Source organism: Leptopilina heterotoma, unplaced genomic scaffold, assembly GCF_015476425.1.
Source record: "Leptopilina heterotoma isolate Lh14 unplaced genomic scaffold, ASM1547642v1 Lhet_350, whole genome shotgun sequence".
Lineage (NCBI taxonomy): Eukaryota > Metazoa > Arthropoda > Insecta > Hymenoptera > Figitidae > Leptopilina > Leptopilina heterotoma.
The window spans coordinates 994,597-1,016,292 of NW_025111032.1; the positions used below are offsets into that span (position 1 = coordinate 994,597).

The window sequence follows — 21,696 nt, forward strand, 5'->3', positions numbered from 1 at the left end:
ATAAATAATAGTAAATAAATTAGTTAATAAATTTTTTACCAAAGAGTCGAGACTATTTTTCAATAAATTAGTTAATAAATAAATAGTAAATAAATTAGTTAATAAATAAATAGTAAATAAATTGGTTAATAAATAAATAATAGTAAATAAATTAGTTAATAAATTTTTTACCAAAGAGTCGAGACTATTTTTCAATAGGAGTCTCTCTTGAGCCGGCGTACCGTATAGACGTATTTTGAGGAGCTCTCATGCTTTCTCTGTGAATTTTAATTTTATCTGATTTTCTGAGTTTATATTGGTGAAGTCTGTTTATCTTTTCTTTTTGACTGTCGTTTTCCATGTGAGTGAACATAGTTTTGCTTTGCAAGTGAAGTGATGTTGAAACTGTTTTTTTACCATCAAGTTTTATTGTGCCTATTGTGAGTCATTAATAAACAAATTTCTGCAAACCATGGGGGACAAAGATCATGAATCGAAATTAGTGAAATCTCTCTCTAAATTAACAGAAGAGATTAAAAAGCTTACTAATTCCCATAATGAATTACGCAAAGATGTTCAAGCGATTCACGTGATATCCAGTGCTACAGCGGAAAAATGCGAACAAATGGACACGAAGCTGAGAAAACTAGAAGCAGATAGCATCTCTTTTGGATCCCAACTGAGAGAGAAGAATATTGTATTATACAATTTTCCGGAAAAAGAAAAGCAAAACTCAGATTTATTTAAACTAATCTTTGAGGTTTTTAAGAATTTTAATATCCCGATACCTGATTATGCGGTGAGTGATATTTTCAGACTTGGAAAAAAATCAGATCAAATACGTCCTATTTTAATAAAGTTTACTGGTACAAGATGGCTGAATTTAGTTTTTGCAAATATAAAAAGTTTCAAAAACTCGAATTTAATAATTTCAAAAGATTATTCTAAAGAAGAGAGAGAAAGTAGGAAAATAATGAGAAAAAAAGTGCAAATACTTAAAGAGCATAAATTTGATGTTTCATTGAGGAATAATAAAATATTTATCGATGGAAAGCCTATTCTAATGAAAGAAATTGAAGTTATTTTAAATGATATTAAAGTCGAGAAGCCGAAAGAGTCAGAGAAGCAACAAACAAATGAGTCAACACCAACTGTTTTGCTTTCGAGAAGAGGTAGAGGTCGTCCGTCAGGCAGTCATCGGAAAACAAATTTGAAAACAAATCGTCGGCTGTTGGATTACTACAGCACACCGATTCTATCTACAGACATACAAAACGGGAAACCTGATAAGGAAGAATAGCAATGCAAGAGGAAGGTAATTAAATCGAAATACACAGGATATAGCAGCACGGAAGCGCGATGCATTTTCTGGAATTGTAGTGGCCTAAAAAACTTTAAGGACATTATCGAAGTTGTAAAAGAATCGGATATTGTATGTTTGTATGAAACATGGTGGACGTCACCAGATGTTTGTATCTCAGGTAACAATTTTAATTATAATTATATAAATGTGCAAGCAAAAAAAGTTTATCATCATGGCAGGGCTAGTGGAGGAATTTTAATATTATATAATAAAAAAATTTTTTCAATGGAAGAACTTTTAAGATGTGATGAGTTTGTTTTTGTAAAAGTTAATTATAAAAATTCTATTTTTGTTTTGGGTGTTGTCTATCGTTCACCACTAGCAAAATTTCCCCCTTTTTTGGATAGATTAAAAATTAGTTTAATAAAATTATCAAAAGATTTTCCAAAGTGTCCAATTATATTAGGGGGAGATTTTAATTGTAGAGTGGCTCAATTAAATCAGGTTTGTGATGAAGTATTGTATGATTCTTATTTTAAGCCTGATAGATTGTCTTTAGATAGTGTATATAATAAAAATGGAAAATGCCTTGTACATGCTTTAGAATCTTGCGGTTTTTTAATGCTTAATGGCAGAACACGAAATGATTGCTTGGGTGATTTTACTTTTGTCAATTCAAATGGGGAGAGTGTCATCGACTTAGTTTGGATAGAGTTAAATGGTCTGAATGTAGTTAGTGATTTGAAAGTCTTATCTTTGTTGACGAACTCGGATCATTTTCCAGTTGTAGTGAATTTATTAAATGAGTCGTCGTATCATAGAAACAATAAATTTAAATCTAATAGAATTAAAAAAAATATATATAATTTAGTTTTTAATAAAGATAAATCAGATGAATTTTATTATTTAATGGAATCATTTTTTAATTTATCATGTGTGTCACAAAGTTGTGATGACCTCGAGAAAACTCTGCGTTTAGTAATACATAATGCGGCTTCTTCCCTAGGCATGGAAAAAAAAATTAGAAATAATTTGTTTTCTTCAGTCAATAAACCCTGGCATGATAAAGAGTGCTCGAATTTGAAAAATAAATTGAAGAATCTTTTGAAACAATGTAAAGAGGTAGTATTTAACCAAGAGAGTAAAACTTTATACTTGAATGAAAAAAAACGTTATAAGAAATTAATTTATCAAAAAAAATATGAATATGAAATGAATAGAGTAGAATTGTTAAGTAAAGTTAAAGATTCGAAAAATTTTTGGCTTATCATTAACCAGGTAAAACCTAAAAATAATATGATAAATAATTTGGATTTAAATAAATGGCATGAATTTTTATTGAACAGTTTTCCTCTTCAAATTCCGACCCGTTCTGAATTGCCCTCGCCGTATCATGCGGATCCTATATTGGATTCAAATATATCGATAAAAGAAATTATAGATAGTATAATAAAATGCAAGGGAAATAAAGCTCCAGGGCCGGACGGTATAAGGGGAATATTTTATAAAAGTCTTCCTCCCGACTGGATAGCATTTTTAGGATTACTTTTTAATAGAATTATGGATTTAGAGAGAGTACCTGATGAATGGAGTCATTTACAGATGTTTATGCTCCATAAGAAAGGTGATCTCTCAGATCCTTATAATTATAGACCTATTACCCTGGTTAATGTGATGGCAAAAATATTTACACAAATTTTATGTAAAAGAATGACCTTATGGGCCAATGATAATAATTTAATACCCGAATTCCAATCCGGCTTTCGACAGGGAAGAGGCTGCATAGATAATTTGTTTACATTCATGTCTCTCTTGCAAATACACATGTTAAGGGGTAATTCGGTTCTGTATGCGATTTTTGTAGATTTTAAGAGCGCTTTTCCCTCCGTAGATCACCGATTACTGTGGCAAAAATTGAGTCATTGGAAATTGAGTACCAAGATTGTAAACATTTTGAGAGATTTCTATGGTAAAGCAAATGTATATATTAAATCTAATGAAGGTATGACTGATGCGGTAAAAGTGACAAGAGGCGTTTTACAGGGAGAAGTCCTGAGCCCTCTATTGTTTATTTTATTTATCAAGGACCTAGAAGAGTTTTTAATCAAGGAGGGCTGTAGGGGTATAATAATTAATAAAATAACCGAAATATTTTTACTAGCCTACGCAGACGACCTGGTTCTTCTGGCGGATTCCCCTTTAGAATGTTCGCGAAAGTTAAAAGCTTTATCTCTTTATTGTCAAACAAATAAACTAAATGTTAATGTTGAAAAAACAAAAATAATGATATTTTCAAAGCAAAAAAATCCTAATAATATTAAATCATTTAAGTATGAGGAAGGGTCGATCGAGGTGGTAAAAAGATTTAATTATCTCGGTCTTGTCTTTTCGGACTCTATGACGTTTTCGGATACGTTTGAAAAGGTGAATAGTTCGGCAAATTTGGCTATCTCGTCTTGTCTAAAAATTATTTATAAACTGAAGGCGGACGCATGGGAGACGTACAAGAAACTTTTTCAAAGCTTTGTGTCTAATGTTCTATCGTATGCAATCCAAATTTGGGGTTTGGAATTTATGGAGGAATTAGAACGGATTCAAATTCAATTTATAAAAAAATTGCTATGCCTTCCATATAACAGTCCAAACAAAGCAGTAAGACTTGAAACTAATACACCCCCAATAGAATGTAAGGTTTTAAAGGTGGTGCTCAATTGGTTTAAAAAATTGAATATGATGGATCAGACGAGATACCCAAAAAATTGCGTAGTAGAATTAATGAGGTTTGCAGAGATGTTTCCGGAGAAGTCATCAATCAACTGGTATTTGCAGGTGTCGAACGCATTTAACTGCTTTAACTTGGAAAAAATTTGGAAAATGTATTCATTGAAAGTTATTGCGGAGAATGTAGATTCCATGCTTGTTGCTGTTGAGAGTGACTTGAGAAGGCGAGACAGAGATTATTTACAGTCATCGAGGAGCCTTCAAATATGGCCACAGTTAACATTTTACTCTGAGGGCGATTCATACATTTGTAAACGTATGGCAATTTTTTATAGACGAATTTGGTCGCAGGTGAGACTGTTAAATATATACAATTCAAGAATTAAAATAAAAAATGTTAAATACGTTGTACCATTTAACAGTCTCTGTCCATTTTGCAAGCTAGAGCCGGAAAATTTGATTCACATGCTAACTCTCTGCCCACTTTATAATTCAATAAGATATAAATACCCAGAAATGTTTTCTTTCTCTTATTCATTAGATCCAATAAAAATATGGCTCTCAAGACTAAGTACAAACAATCCCTCCTTGATTGAAACATATGTTCATATTATAATAGAATGCTTAAAAATCAGAGCGGATGAGTTTGGGGCTGAGATATGTTTATAAATTTTTGTATTATTGTTTAGCGATTTTATTGTCACCTCAAGAAGATGTACTCCTTCGTATGTTCTTGTATGAACTATAACGAATAAATACTACTACTACTACTATTTTTCAATAAATTAGTTAATAAATAAATAGTAAATAAATTAGTTAATAAATAAATAGTAAATAAATTGGTTAATAAATAAATAATAGTAAATAAATTAGTTAATAAATAAATAGTAAATAAATTGGTTAATAAATAAATAATAGTAAATAAATTAGTTAATAAATAAATAGTAATCCATATCCATATTTTTTATTTTTCTGCCTTTTTCCTAATTTTCATCAAAAATATTTACTTCCTTCTTCTCCTGATAATAAATTTAATTCCTGCAACGAATTTTATTATTCATCAAAGAATTTAAATATTTATAAAAATAATTTAATTCTTGAGAAGAATTTTATAAAATTTTTTAAATAATTCATTGCTTTCGACTAATTTTATGCAAATTCTAATTTTAATAATTGAATTCCTGAAAATTTTTCATCATTCATGAAAAGAATTGAATTCTTACAAAGATTTTTACAAAAAAAAATTTTAAATAAAAGAATTCTGTTTGCAAATTTTATACAACAGCGTTTCGAAATCTAAATGATTTTCTAAAAATTCTAATAAAATTACATTGAAGAATTTTTTTAATTTTTTTAAATAATTTTTTTTTTTTTTTTAAACATAATTTCAATTGAAAATTTTGAAAGTAATTGAATTTTATGAACAATTTCAATTCAAGTTTTTAAAATAATCATGTTTCCTAATAATTGAAATTAAATATTTATTTATAGAATTTTATTAAAATTTTTCAGAAAATACAAAAGTTTTTCTCGGAATTATTATTACAATTTTCTAAAATAATTTAATTCATTCAAGGAATTTTATTCAAATATTTATAGAAAATAATTAAATTCTTTCGAAAAATTTCTTTAATTTATTGAATATAATCAATAATCAATTTTGTTATTAATTGCAATTAATAATTTTACTATTAAAATTTTTTTTTTAAATTATTGATAGAGAATTAAAATCTTTGAAACAATTCTAATATTGAGTTTTTGTATAATCAATTAAATTCTACTGATTAATTTCTTTAGCGTTTTTTTTTTTTTTTTTTTGATTAATTTAAATTAAAAGTTTTTTAAAATAATTGAATAATTGATTTTTGAATTGTTTATTGAAAAATTTATTAAAATTGTATTTAAAATAATTGAATTCCTTAGAAGAATTTTATTGTTTATAAGAATAATTTAATTCTTAAGATGAATTTTACTAATTATAAAAATAATTGAATTGTTTCGAATGATTTATTAAAATTTTAGGAAATTCTTTCGTCAAATTTGAATAATATTGTTTTAAAGAATTTACTAAAATTTTAGAAAATAATTGAATTGTCTTAAAGGATTTACTAAAATTTGAGAAAATAATTGAATTATTTTGAAGAAATAATTAAAATTTTTGAATATATTTGAATTCTTTCATGAAATTTTTTAAAAATTGTATTAAAAATAATTGAATTTTTAGAAAGAATTTTACAATTTATAATAATTGAATTTTTTTGAAAAATTATATAACGAATCAATTCTTTCGTCAAATTTTAATAAATATAACTGAATTTTTGCAAAGATTTTACTATTTAAAATAATAATTGAATTGTTTTAAAAAATGTATTAAAATTTCAAAAAATAATTAAATTGTTTTAAAGAATTTACTAAAATTTTAGAAAATAATTGAATTGTTTTAAAGGATTTACTACAATTTTAGAAAATAATTTAATTGTTTCGAAGAATTTCTTAAAATTTTTGAAAATAACTGAATTCTTTCATGAAATTTTATTAAAATTATATTAAAAATAATTGAATTTTTGCAAAGAATATTACTATTTAAAAAATAATTGAATTGTTTAAAAGAATTTATTAAAATTTTTAAAAATAATTGAATTGTTTTTCTAAGAATTTATTAAAATTTTTAAAAATAATTGAGTTCTTTTCATAAAATTTATAATGAATTAAGAAAAAAATTGAATTCTTTCCTGATAATTTATTGTGAAAATAATTAAATTTTGCAAAGAATTTTATTAAAATGCCTGAAAAATAATTGAAATTTAGGGAATAATTTTGCTATTTATCTTTAATAATTGAATTCTTTCGAAAAATTATTCATGTAAATAATTGAATTCTTAAGAAGAATTTTATTAAAGTCTATAAAGAATAATTCAATTATTTTAAAAAAAATTGAATTAAAATTCTATTTAAAATAATTGATTTCTGTCGAACAATTTTATTAAAATATTTGAAAATAATTGAATTCCTGAGAAAAATTCTAATATTTTTGTAAATAATTGAATTCTTCCAAAGAATTTTTAAAAACATATTTTTTTACATAATTGATTTTTTCGGGGAATAGAAATTAAATTTTTAAAGAATAATTAACATTTTTCGAACAATTCCTGTAAAATTGTATTAAAAATAATTGAATTATTGCGAAAAATTTTATTATTTATGAAAATAATTGAATTATTGCGAAAAATTTTATTATTTATGAAAATAATTGAATTATTGCGAAAAATTTTATTTAAATATTTGAAAAAGAATTGAATTTCTGTGAAAATTTTTGTTATTTTTGAAAATAATTGAATTCTTCATAAGAATTTTATGAACATTGTTTTAAATATGTAATTAATTTTTTCGAATTTATAATAATTATGAAAATTTTATTTTAAATAATTGAATTCTTCTGTGGAAAATTTTATTTGTGAAAATAATTTGAATTTTTCGAGTAATTAATTTAAAATAGTATTAAAAATAATTGAAATTCTTCGATGAGTTTATTATTTATGAAAATAATTGAATTCTTGCTTGGAATTTTATCAAAAATTTTTTTTAAAAATTTGAATTTTCATAAAAATTGTTATTATTAGTGAAAAAGTAATTGAATTATTGTGAAGAATTTTGTAGGTATAAAAATTTCTAACGTATATTTTTCAGACATAACCTTAAAATTTTTTGTCCATTTTTTTTCTAAACGTTCAAAAGTAAATTTCGCTAAATATTGAAGAATTTTTAGAATTATTAATGTATAAAAAGAATCCCACTTACCTTAAATTGAGAAACTGGATTAAGTTTCTTGCTGAAAATAAGAGCTTTCTCCTTGATTATTGGTCCCGAAATGGGATCACCTCTGTCGCGTGTTTGTTGATACCACGTTATAACGGCAGTGTCCAATTCTTTGTCGGAACTACTTTTAGTTGTTTTTCTCGATAATTTTTCCGAATTGTTGCTATAAGCTTCGTCGAAAATTTTCGACCTTTGGTTAAGTAAACGATGATACGTTGTACGACTGATATTATGATCGCGTATTATATTTTCCTTTGTATCACCGGATAGAATTTTTTTCACCACTTCACACTTTTGACCGTATGTTAAATAATTATTTTTCTTTCGTGTTTCAGTCATTTTTCTAATAGATTATTACTTCCTTTTTCTTATAAATATTAAAAATAAAATAAAAGTCACATTCTATTCTTAACTTTTCAACACGAATTATAGAAAGTAAACAGACATAATCTCACCGACCGAGCGCCGGTGCTGCCAAAGAGCTCATCGATTGAATGTAAACAATTTGAACAAAATAAAAATATGTAAATTACAAAAATAAAGAAAAGAAAAATAAAAAAAATAAATATAATTTAAATTAATGGAAAAATAAAATAAATTATACATTTTCTTCTTCCTTCTCTGTTTAAATTATAAACAAACAAAAATATAAATAAATATTAAAATCACAAACCTTGAATGAAAGATTACGAATAACGATTCTTCCTTTTTTATTCTGCACTTGAATATTTTCACTTTCCGTTTCAGTCGGCTTTCCCAGTCTTTTTTTCTTGTTTCTATACGACCAAGATAATTTTTTACCTTTTGGATCTTTGCCTGAAAAAATTATTCAAAATAATAAATAACATAATAAAAAATAATTAAAGTTATTTGCTTTTTTAATCCCAAACTTTTTTTTTTTTAATAATTTTTCTTTTCAAATACTTTTAATTTGAAAATGAAAGAATTGAAAATCTTTGAATTCTTTGCAAAAGAATTTTATCAAAAAATTTACGAATAATTGAATTTCTTCGAAGAATTTTATTATTTATGAAAATAATTGAATTCTCGCGAAGAATTTTATTCAAATTAAAAAAAAATGTAATTCTTGACATGAATAATAATAATTGAATTATTCTTTCAAACGATTTATTAAAATTTTAGGAAATAATTGAATTCTTTCGAAAAATTTTTTAACGAATTTATTAAAAAAATTGAATTCTTTCGTGAAATTTTATTGAAAATAATTGAATTTTTGCAAAGATTTTACTATTTAAAAAAATAATTGAATTGTTTCAAAGAATTTATTAAAATATAAAAAAATAATTGAATTCTTTGTTTTGAAAATTTTTTAATGAATTAAGAAAAAAATTGAATTTTTTCGTGAAAATAATTGAATTTTTGCAAAAAAAACCTTACTATTTAATAAAATAATTGAATTCTTGCGAAGAATTATATTAAAATTTTCAAAAATCATAATTGAGAATAAATATTTTTATTTAGGTTATGAAAGATAAAACTATTTTTCTATTATATTAAGTAAATTATTAACCAAATTTTGAAATGTAAACAATTATTTAAAAAATATTAAACTGGTAAATGATTACATATTTATTTTTTCCTTTTTTTAAACTGTCAAATATGTAAAAAAAAATATGCAAATAATAAAGACGACAAACAAAAAGCAACTTGAGATAATTACAATACATTTAGAACTATTATTTTAAATGATATTTATTGTTATTTACACATAAATACCTTGGCGTGGTTTTCCCATTGTTGATTAGTAAATAATAATATTTACAAAAACACGATATTTTTCTATAATTTTAATATAAAAATGTCAATTTACTGTATATTATCACAAAACACCACGTGCGAATCTTCCGTCAATTTTTTGAGGTTATGTCGCACGTCACGTCAATATTTTCTTTCTCTTTCAGAAGAAAAAGAATCGCAATTAAAAAAAAACGAATTATTTACAAATATAACACGAGAAATTGCAAATTTTAGTTAAATTGTCAAGAAAGAATACTTTTTAACTACAAATCTATAAATTACGTTCAATTACGTTTTTCGTTCAAAAATAAACAAGAAAATAAAAATAATTTATTTAAAATTCAATTTGCTTCAAGTTCAGAAATTCAGAATCCACATGTTTTTAACCCCCACTACTTTTTGTTACCTTTCCTTCCCTTTCCCCTCGTCAGGGTTGTACAGTTCCAGGTAAGTTCGAAATAAAGTTACCTCTACAATAAAAATAACACCGATGCTTTGTTCCCAACCCTGACAGATGGCAGCACAAACAAAAGGATTTTTTTTAATCACATTTCCTCGTATTTGTTCATTGTATTCATTGTATTTACTTTGTATATGTGTAGTGTCAGTGTATAAGAAATTATATATATTTTTAAAAAGTGATTCCTATTGTTACGGTGTATGTGTATAGTGTGCTTAGTGCCCAATAGTGCCTGTTATATATTTTTTTTCGTGTATATTCGAGAAAATTGAAGATATTTACTAATAAAAATATATTTATATTATAATAATTAAAAGAAGTAGAAAGGTGAAAATATTTCTCTAAAATAAGATTTGAAATGGCGATATAAGTATAGTCGAGTTGGATATTTTTAACGGTAAAAAAAATGTTGTGTAGTGTATATTTATAACCTGACAGTTTACAAAGAGAAATATGTCAGAGTTAGAAATGGATTCTGGAGCATTGGAAGCTGAGGAGAATTGTGAATCTCTCGATGAAAATGATATTATTGATGTTGATTCAATGGATCTTGAGGACAATGATCGTTGGTGTGTATATATATGTATATTTACAATCTATCAGTATTAAATATCTGTCATCATAATTTTACCGATTTCACGTTATTAGATTTAATTTTTTATTAAATTTTAGTTATATTTTTCATTTAATGTTCCTTTCTGTTTGGAATTTGACAATTTTTTTTACTCTTATTTCGTTATTTTTGGATTTGCGAGAATTTTCTTGCTAACATAACCTCAATTACTTGTCACTTTTTAATTTTTAAAGAAAATGTATATATATATATATATATATATATATATATATATGAGGAGATTTTTTTTACAATCTCTTAATTTTTTTTCATCATTATCTATTTTTAGATGTTGTAATTCTAAATATCTATAATTATAACTCAGAAAATATGTTATAAGTAAATAAATTTGCTTTTTCGTGTTATTTTATTTTATCAATTTATTAATTTTTAAAAATTATTTTTGTTACTTAGTATTATATTTTATATTATTATTTATATTATTATTCACTAAATACTACTATAAGAAAAAAATTTTTTTTTCCTTATTTTATAATTTATTAAAATGAGAAAAATACTTTTTAAGATAATTTAGAAAAAGAGTAAAAAATTAATTAAAATGACATAAATTATTGTTATTATTATTATTGTTAATATTAACTTAATATTTCAATTCATTCCTTATAATTATGCAAATTTCAAAATTTTTTTATATTCAGATGCGAATTTCAATTTTTGGAGTAATTTTAGATAAAGAATTTTTAAAAATTCAATTATTAACTTATTTTGTTATTTAATTATTGTTTTCAAAAACTTTAATAAAATTCTTCGCGCAGAAATTCAAATATTTTCGATACAATTTTTTAAAAAATTCATGAAAGAATTCAAATATATTCAAAAATTTTAATAAATTCTTCAAAATAATTTAATTATTTTGTCAAATTTTAGTAAATCCTTTAAAACAATTCAATTATTTTCTTAAATAGTAAAATTTTTTTTTCAAAAATTCAATTATTTTCACGAAAGAATTCAATTTTTTTTCTTAATTCGTTATAAAATTTTTCAAAACAAAGAATTCAATTATTTTTTAAACAGTTTTAATAAAATTTTACGAAAGAATTCAATTATTATTAAAAATTTTAATAGTTTTCTTTCTTCAAAAGAATTTATTTATTTTTTATATTTCAATAAAATTCCTTGAATGATTTAAATTATTTTCGAAAGTTTTAATAAAAATTCTTCGTCGAAACTCAATTACTTTGAGAAATTTTTTACAAATTATTTTTTATAAGAAAAAAAATTTAATTAAATACTTGGAAAAAATTTATTTCTTTTCCTAAATATTACAATTATTCGCAGAAATTCAATTATTTTTTAACACTTTCAGATGATAAAATTTTTTATAAGAATTGAAATATTTTCAATTTTAATTAAATTCCTCGAAAAAATTCAATTATTATCGAAAATTTAATAATAAAATTTTTAGCAAGATTTCAATTATTTTCATAATTTATAAAAAGATTTCCCACATGAATTTTATTATTTTAAAGAATTTTAATAAAATTCTTCGCAGAGATTTAATTTGTACTTTGAAAAATTTTGTTAAAATTATTTACGAGAATTGCAATTATTTTCATAATTAATCAAATTCGTCGTAGGAATTTTCATTATTTTGTTGAATTTTAATAAAATACTTCGCAAAAATTTTATTATTTTGAAAAATTTCAATGAAATTCTTTATAAGAAAAATATTTAATTAAATTTTTAATTATATTATTAATTGCAATTATTTATTTTTATTATTTTCAAACAGAAACGGAATTTTCATTTTTTCTTTTATATTTGAAAATTTATTTTGAAAATTAGAAGTTAAGAATAAAAAAATTGTTGAGTTTAAAATTATAATTAAATAAAAAGAATGAATAAAAATTGAATATTTATTTATTTTCTAATATAATATTTTAACTTGTAAATTGAATTTTAAAAAATTTCGGGAATAAAAATTTTTAAAAATGAATAATTTTTTTTCTGGGCGCAAAAAATTAAACAATTATTTTTTCACAGGTTGTGTGATTATAATCAATGTTCATCGGAGTCAAGAGTTCACGATTTGTACGCATGGCTTAAATCGGATCCATCAGAATCTCAATCACACACGAATGGTAATCAAATTTATTAAAATTAAATTTAAAAAGAAAAAAAATATTATTTAATTTCTAGTCTTTAAATTTAAATGTTCTTGGAAAAATTTCTTTTTTAAAATATCAAATTTTATGTTAATACTTATGATTGCATTTATTGTACTAATGATGATTTTTCTTTCTCTAGATTAAAAAAAAAAAATTATATAAATAGTTCATTTTTATAAAATATCTTTTATAAATCTTTTATAAATCTTTTATAATTCTTTCTGGAAAAAAAAAAATTTTGAAAAAAGTGTTTTTAATTAATATTCATTTTTTTTGTTTGCGAAAAGTTCTGAAGAAATCCATAGACACAAGGACATTTACTAGAGTTAAACGACGAACCAATAGAATGAGTTTCGACGCAATAATGGAATCGTTAGCAACTCCGGCGCGAGTTTCAACTGAATCACCTAAAGTTCCGGGTCAAGTAAGTTTTATTTTAATTAAAACTTATTTTTGGAAATTTCTCTTTTTATTAATGTTTTCAAAATATAATTTTCCCTTTTATATTAACTTTTTAAAAATTACTTTCCCCCTTTTTATTAATTTTTCAAAAATTACTTTTCCCTTTCTAATTTAATTCTTTTATTAATCATTTTCTGCTTTTAATGAATTTTTTTATTAATTATTTTTATTTTTTTTGAAATCTTATATTTATTGTTTTAAAGTATTTAGTAAAATTTTAGAAAATAATTGAATTGTTTTAAAGGATTTACTAAAATTTGAGAAAATAATTGAATTATTTTGAAGAAGTTAAAAAAAATTTTGAATATATTTGAATTCTTTCATGAAATTTTTTAAAAATTGTATTAAAAATAATTGAATTTTTGGAAAGAATTTTACTATTTATAATAATTGAATTTTTTTGAAAAATTTTCTAACGAATCAATTCTTTCGTCAAATTTTAATAAATATAACTGAATTTTTGCAAAGATTTTGCTATTTAAAAAAATAATTGAATTGTTTCAAAAAATTTATTAAAATTTCAAAAAATAATTGAATTTTTTTAAAGAATTTACTAAAATTTTAGAAAATAATTGAATTGTTTTAAAAGATTTATTAAAATTTTAGAAAATAATTGAATTATCTTGAAGAATTTTTTTTAAATTCTCAAAATTAATTGAATTCTTTGAAAGGTTTTGATAAAATTTAAGAAAATAATTCATTTTTTTTTTTAAAGAATTATTAAAAATTTAAAAAAAAAGAATTTTATCATGAAATTTTATTAAAAATTTATTAAAAATAATTGAATTTTTTCGAAAAATATTTTTAACAATTTATGAAGAAATTGAATTTTTTTTATGAAAGTTTATTAAACTTTTGTTAAAAATAATTGAATTTTTGAAAAGAATTTTATTATTTATAAAAATAATTGAATTGTTTATAAGAATTTATTAAAATATAAAAAAATAATTAAATTCTTTGTTTTGAAATTTTTTTTAACGAATTAAGAAAAAAATTGAATTTTTGCAAAGATTTTACTATTTAAAAAAATAATTGAATTGTTTCGAAGGATTTCTTAAAATTTTTGAAAATAATTTAATTCTTTTGTGAAATTTTATTAAAATTGTATTAAAAATAATTGAATTTTTGCAAAGAATTCTACTATTTATAAAAATAACTGAATTGTTTCAAAAAGAATTTATTAAAATATAAAAAAATAATTGAATTCTTTGTTATGAAAATTTTTATAACGAATTAAGAAAAAGAATTGAATTCTTTCATGAAATTTTATTGAAAATAATTGAATTTTTGCAAAAATTTTACTTTTGAAAAAAATAATTGAATTGTTTCAAAAAGTTTATTAAAATTCTAGAAAATAATTGAATTGTTTCGTGAAATTTTATTAAAATTTTTTGAAAATATGAACAGTAATAAAAAATGAATTAATTAAATAATTGTGGAAAGATTTATTAAACATTTAATTAATTTACAATTTTTTCTGTTAAAGTTTCGAATGGACGAAGTGACACCACAGAAATTAATGGAAGTTCCAGCAATGTTAAGACCAAAAAATTCCCTAATTGCTCATTCACAAGCGGGTTCAATGAATCAGGAGAGTCTCGAAATATTTTTAAATCTCTCACAATCGAATTCAGAATTTTCCGAAATAATGAACGAATCACAGCCATCGCTATTGTATTCGTCGATAATATCGAATAATGCCGATGAAACGACATTCAAACGAAACGAATCACTCTGCGATATGGATTCGGGAATTCTCTCCGAATCAATGATGCAAGCGAGTATATTTCAAGAGTCATTGAATATTAACAGTTTCACGGAACACAATTACGATAATAATGATGATGATGATATTGATGTTGATGTGTGTGCTGATAATTTGAAACGTACTTTAAATTTACTTTGCGCCAATCCTTTGGATGAGACGAAAATTTACACCAGCCCACAAGGCGTGAATAAAAATTGTCCGAGTCCAAATTTTGATGAAACGAAAATTTGCACGAGTCCACATAATCGGACATTAACTGCTGGCAATTCTTTGGATATGACAAAAGTTCACGTCAGTCCTTTGAATGAGACGAAAATTTGTGAGAATACTTTCGACGCGACGAGGGAAAATATTGGTCATTTTGATTCGAGAAAACTTGAATGCAGTCCTATGGAGAGGACGTTCATTAATGAGAGGCATTCACCGGCATTGAGTTTCACGGAAAAGGTGAGAAATTTTCCAGGATAATTTCTACCAATTTAATAATAAAATTTCAAAATTTATAACTTTTACTAATTTAATACTAAAATTTCAAAAATTTTCTAATAAATAATAATTTTTTATTATTTATTATTTTCATAAATAATAAAACTCATCGCAGACTTTCAATTATTTTTAATACAATTTTAATGAAATTCCTCGAAAAATGAAATTATTCTTAAAAATTTTATTAAAATTCATCAAAGAAATTCAATAATTTTAAAAATCTTTGCTACAATTTATTTATTAGAATTTAAGTATTATTTTCTATAAAGTTATGAATTAAATTTCTTGAAAAAATTAAATTATTTTCAAAAATTTCAATGAAATTCTTTGTAACAATTCAAATTTTTTTTTTCAAAATAATTTTAATAAAATTCTTCGTAGAAATTTAAATAATTTCAAAAAATTTGTCAAAATTCAATTATTTTCAATGTCTACTATTTCAATAAAATTTCATAAAAGAATTCAATTATTTAAAAAAGACATTTTAACAAAAATTCGTCTCAAGAATTCAATTATTTTCAAAAATTAATATAATTCCTCGCAGAAATTTAATTGTGTTCAGTAAATTACAAAAATTCTCGTCAAAATTTTTTAATAATCTTTATAAATTTTTCTCTGGAATTGAACTTATTTTCAAAAATTTTAATAAAATTCTTGGCAAAATTTCAATTATATTTTTAAAAAACTCTTAAAAAGAATTCTTTGGAGAAATTCAATTAATTTTAATTAAAATTTTAATTATATTTCCGAAGATTTTTAAGGAAATTTATAGAATTAATTTTTAAAAAAGTTTAATGGATTTTTTTTTTAATTATTTAAAGTTTTTAATTTCTAATTTATTTAATTAAAGAATTTTAGAATAATCGAAAGTTTAGGTAAAATTGAATTGTAAACAAATGAATTTAAAAATTTTCAAAGAAGAACTTTTTCAAAAATTATTTTTAAAAAATTGTTTTAAAAAAGAATTTTAGTTTAAAATTCTAGAAATGAATATTCAACACTATTAGAATTTTTAAATTTATTGTAAATAAATTGTAAATAAATTGCAGGCAAGTTCCACTCTACACGAAGAAAAAGCGTTCTCGCCACTATTTATGTCAAAGCACGAATTCGACACATCAACACCAGAGGAGGGAAAATTGGCCCTTTTTGAAAAATTCGACAATTTGAATGCAACAAAAATCAACGAAAATTCAATGGAGAATGCATTGATTGACGCCGATATGACATTCAACGTGAAACGTCTATCATGTCAAACATTCATCGATAATTCAAATTCAATTTTAAATCGCAATATAAATAATAATAATAGTTCAACGAAAATAAATCCAACTAGTCTTCGACAGGAATTACTCGAGGAAGTTGAAAGAAGTTGTTCGAAAAATTCCCATGAATTAGAATCAAAGATGATGACGAAGAAGAAGGAATTGAATACAACTTATGAAAATTCCTCGGAAGTATTGTCGGCGCCAATTGATTATTACAAAACATATAAAAAGGATAGTTTGAAGAAAATCAAGGAAAATATTTCAATTGGTAGGTTTCAAACTTTTCGTAAAACAACAAATAGAGATGAGACATTTATGAAGAAAGATGATGATGAGGAAGTTAATGCGACATTTTCCAAAAATGATGAAAGGCAAAATTTCGATGCCACTTATTCTTCGAATGAAATTTTAACCGACGATACGACTTTTTCGAAAAATCAACAAGTGCCGGAGAAAATTGTTAATTCGACATTTTGCAAACCGATGAAAAAGGCGGAAATTCCTGCCGAGGTAAAATTCTAGTTTTTTTAATTACTTTATTTATTTATTCATTTATTTTTTCATTCATTTATTTATTTATTTATTTACTTATTTGATTGTCTGACAACTTAAAATTTTAAAAAATGGAGATTAATTTCAATTTTTTAATACCGAAAAAATCGAAAATATAATAAAAGCTTCTTTATTCACAGCCAGAGCAGCAGAATTCGACGTTCGTGAAACCAAAACTGCGGAAATTGCCATCGCCGAAGAGTTTCTCGCGACTTCCGCAATTTTTGCAAAAATCAAATCCGAACATTCCAACTTCGAATGCATTGCGAACGTTGAAGCCGCCGGGGAGTTTTGCCTACGCGAAAGGCTCGCAGCCGAATATACCGAGGAATTTGGGTTTATATGCACTTGGTAAATATAAGAGTGAAACGGATCAGAGAATAATTGGCGCGATGAGGAATTCAACGGAACAAATTGGCAATGCTGGTGGGTCAACGGAAAGTATTGAGAGTACACAAAGTGCGCCCGATTTGGACGATCGATTGAGCGTCTGCTCGGACAGTAGTCGGAGTTCTTATACAATTTCCACCACTGCGAGGACAATCGTCAGACAATCGAATGTCACCAATTCAAGGCTCATGCAGAAATTTATTCCACATGGTAAATTTTTTTATAATTATTACATTTCAACACTTCTATTACGTATTTATAATTAAAATTCTTCAAAAATTTGATTATTCATTATATATTTTTCAAAAAATTTAATTATTTTTTAAAAAGATTTTGTCAAATTTCAATTGTTTTTAAATGATTTTACCAAAATTCATGGAATTTTTTAAAAATTGTATTAAAAATAATTGAATTTTTGGAAAGAATTTTACTATTTATAATAATTGAATTTTTTTGAAAAATTTTATAACGAATCAATTCTTTCGTCAAATTTTAATAAATATTTAACTGAATTTTTGCAAAGATTTTACTATTTAAAATAATAATTGAATTGTTTTAAAGAATAAACTAAAATTTTAGAAAATAATTGAATTGTTTTAAAAAATATACTAAAATTTTAGAAAATAATTGAATTGTTTCAAAGGATTTAATAAAATTTTTTAAAAATAATTGAATTATCTTGAAGAATTTTTTTAAAATTCTCAAATATTTTTATGAGAAATAAAAAAATTCTTCACAGGAGTTCAATTATTTTTAAATATAGAATTTGAATAAAATTTCTTTAAAGAATTGAATTAATTAAACAATTTTTTTTGATAAAATTATAAATAAGAATTTATTTACTTTGAAATTTGACACCTTATTTATTAAAGAAAAAAAAACTCTTTATTTTTTCCAGGTCTAAATCCAGAATCGACGCCAAAACCAAATAGACAAATTCTTGAAAACACCTGGATGCAGTCGGAGAAGGATTTACCGTCGCCAATTTTAAAGAATAATATCGAGAGTCTGCAAAGCAATATTTTGTCGGATAATAATATAAAGTCAAGTTCACCTCTTCTCAGTCCTTGTGGTTCCAGTGAAAATATTAATTCTCTAGGTAAGAATTCTAAAATTACATAATATCAAAATATGTTTACTTTTCTTCTAAGAATATAAGAAAAAGAAAAGCTAAACAAGTTTTTAAGTTTACTTTCGAAACGAGGGATTAAAATATTTATTTATTTGTTTATTCAATTTTTAATATTAACTTTTTTTAAAAGGAAAATAAGAAAACTTATGATTTTTTTTACAGATATTGTTAAAAACAATGTTCAAGAGATGAAAACGGCAACAGTAGAAGAGAAATTAACAATAAAGGCGCCTAATGTAAGTTTTCAATTACTTTTCGTCTTAAATTTTAAATGGCAGAAATCTTTTTTTTTTATTTGTCAATTAGAAATTGAAACTTTGAAGATTTTTGACTTCGACTCGGAGCAATCGATTTCTTTATGTTTTATAATAATTAAATGATGACCGAGTGATAAAATCATTTTTTATGAAAATAATTGAATTATTGAGAAGAAATTTATAAAACTAGTAATTGAATATTGCAGAAGAATTTTAATATTTACAAAGATAATTGAAATTTTGAGAATTGAAAAAAAATTTTTTTGAAAATAATTTAATTTCTTCTGCGAAGAATTTTCTTACTTTTAAAGATTTATTGAATTTTGTAAAGAATTTTATCAGAACTTTTGAAAATAATTAAATTACCATGATGAATTTTATTCTTTATAAAATTTTGACGAGAAATTTCAAAAAAAATTTTTTGAATATAATTGAATTTCTGCGAAGAATTTTATTACTTTTAAAAAAAATTGAATTTCACAGAAAAATTTTATTATTTATAAAGATAATTGAAATTTTAACAAGAATTTTATTAATATTTTTTTTTAAATTGAATTTCTGCGAAGAATTTTATTATTTTTATAAAAATAATTTACATTTTAAAGAGAATTTTCAAAAAAATGTTAAAATACATTAATTAATTAATTAAATTAAATAATTCAACATTTTTAATAATAATACTCAAATATTTATTTAAAACAATTTTAGTTAAAATTTTAGAAGATGTTTAATTTTTTGACGATTTACATTTGTAATTTTGAAAAAATAATTAAAATTCAGGAGAGGTTTAAAATTATTAAAAAAAAATATTCAATTTTTTAATAATTTTATTTAGAAATTATGAAAAATTCGGTTCTTGAAAAATATTAATTAAATTTTTTTTCAATGATAATTTAATTGAATTTCCAAAAAATAATTATTTTCACAGTTTTCAAATAATTGAAGTCTTGAACATTTTGAAAATTATAAAAAAAAATTAATTTATTAGAGAAAATTTTAGCTAGAAATTTTAAAATAGATTTTATTAAAATTCGTTGCAAAATTCAATTATTTTTTATGAATTTTAATAAAAATTTTGTGACAACATTGGATTAAATAAAACGACATTTTCGCCTTTTTTTGTATTTTTAATCAACTAAAGCGACTTTTTTTGCGCCTTAAAGTCGATCCGAGGCCTGTTATTTATTATTAATATTTTTAACTGTTAATACTACTTATAATTAAAATTATGTATAATTAATTTTAATTTATTAAAATATAAAAAAAAAAAATTTACAGGTTTCGTCGAATCGTCCGAAGAGTCCAGTCGAATCGAAATTAAAATTAAGGCCCCCGACGAACTACAATGCGACGAGACCTGCGAGTGTCGCCAGTGGAATTCCAAGACCAACATCACGGATTCCAGCGCCAAAATTCACACGACCACTTTCACGAATTCAGGACCCAAAGAAAGGCTGATGAAAAAAAATGCTCAATATTGGCTTTTTTTCCCTTCTTCTCCTAATTTAAGGGCATATTCCCAAAAAATGAAATTTATATATTTTTCTACGATTTTTCGTAAAATGTAATAATTCATTTTCTTTTTTGCGGTTCGTCCGATAGAAAGTTTTCTCACAAATATCTCGTTTCTTCGAAGGAACGTAAAAATCAATTTAAAGAATTTGTTTTTTTTTTTTTTGCAGAAAATTATTTTGTCGACTTTTCGAAAGTTGATATTGTGTTTATATTTTACGAATTGACTTTTTTTTATTATTTTTTTTTCTTAAAGAAAGATGGTTGTGATTTTTGATATGAAATTTGTATATTAAAATGGTATGAAAGTTTTTTTTTTTATTTCCAGTTTCATTTAATTTATTTGCTGGGGAAATTCGAAAAAAGTTTTACTTTTTTTTCTCTTTTTGTTATTAATTTGATACTGAATTGAATTTTTGAAAATAATTTTTTAAGCAAAATTAAATTTACTATGAATATTATTTTAACGAATGGGATTTTGAAATTTATTTGTTATTTTCAGGTTCAGGGTTAGAATTTTTCAATTTATTCTTTATTGTAAAGAGTAGAATTTTTAATTTTATTCGGAATTTAACAAATAGAATTTTAATTTTGTTCCTTATTTGAACAAATAGAATTTTAATTTTATTCGTTATCTTAACAAATAGAATTAATTTCCTTCTATTTATTGATTGAATTATTTATTTATTGAACAATATAAACGGACTAAAATCCTTTTAAATTTTTCCAGAAAACTTTTTTCTCCAAATTGTCAGTTTTCTTTTGTCCTTTCGCAAATAAATTAAATGAATTTCCCTGGATTTTTAAATAAAGTTTACGAAGTTTATCGATGTAAAAAAGAAAAGAACAAAAATGATGATTGCCAAAAGAAAAATCAGTTTTCGGAATCTGTACATTGGCTTCATGTATAAAATTGTCTAAATATTTTTTTTTTAATAGATATTTTAAATAATTTAGATAAAATTATTATTATTTTTTTATATACAAAAAAAAGATGGGAAAGACTGCGAAGAAAAACAAAGCACGCTTTCAATTTTTGAGCGTAGATTTTAATTTTTTTTTCTTCTTATAAATAATTTTGAAATATTTA

The 21,696-nt window shown here is 23.0% G+C and overlaps 2 protein-coding genes across 4 annotated transcripts in view; one reads left to right on the forward strand and one right to left on the reverse strand.

The window, feature by feature from the left end:
- The window catches only part of LOC122505204 (RNA-binding protein 28-like), a 34,132-nt gene extending 24,163 nt beyond the window's left edge, over positions 1-9,969 (reverse strand). Inside the window, exons 1-2 of one of the 3 annotated variants that reach the window (XM_043616691.1) lie at positions 9,557-9,969; positions 8,493-8,635 (exon numbers count right to left, since the gene is read on the reverse strand). In XM_043616691.1, coding sequence (XP_043472626.1) covers positions 8,493-8,635; positions 9,557-9,575 — 162 coding nt within the window. In that variant the 5' untranslated portion in view covers positions 9,576-9,969. Of the gene's footprint in view, positions 1-7,801; positions 8,314-8,492; positions 8,636-9,556 lie in introns of those variants that run through there. The other 2 variants (XM_043616690.1, XM_043616692.1) reach the window with 2 other exon arrangements.
- Positions 9,970-10,181: 212 nt separating this feature from the next.
- Positions 10,182-20,956, forward strand: LOC122505235. Its single transcript, XM_043616726.1, has 9 exons — positions 10,182-10,606; positions 12,655-12,752; positions 13,067-13,203; positions 14,728-15,456; positions 16,545-17,273; positions 17,456-17,915; positions 18,604-18,804; positions 19,000-19,073; positions 20,373-20,956. Exons 1-9 carry the CDS (start codon positions 10,491-10,493, stop codon positions 20,550-20,552), a joined length of 2,724 nt encoding a protein of 907 aa, XP_043472661.1. The 5' UTR covers positions 10,182-10,490; the 3' UTR covers positions 20,553-20,956.
- Positions 20,957-21,696: the final 740 nt, after the last annotated feature.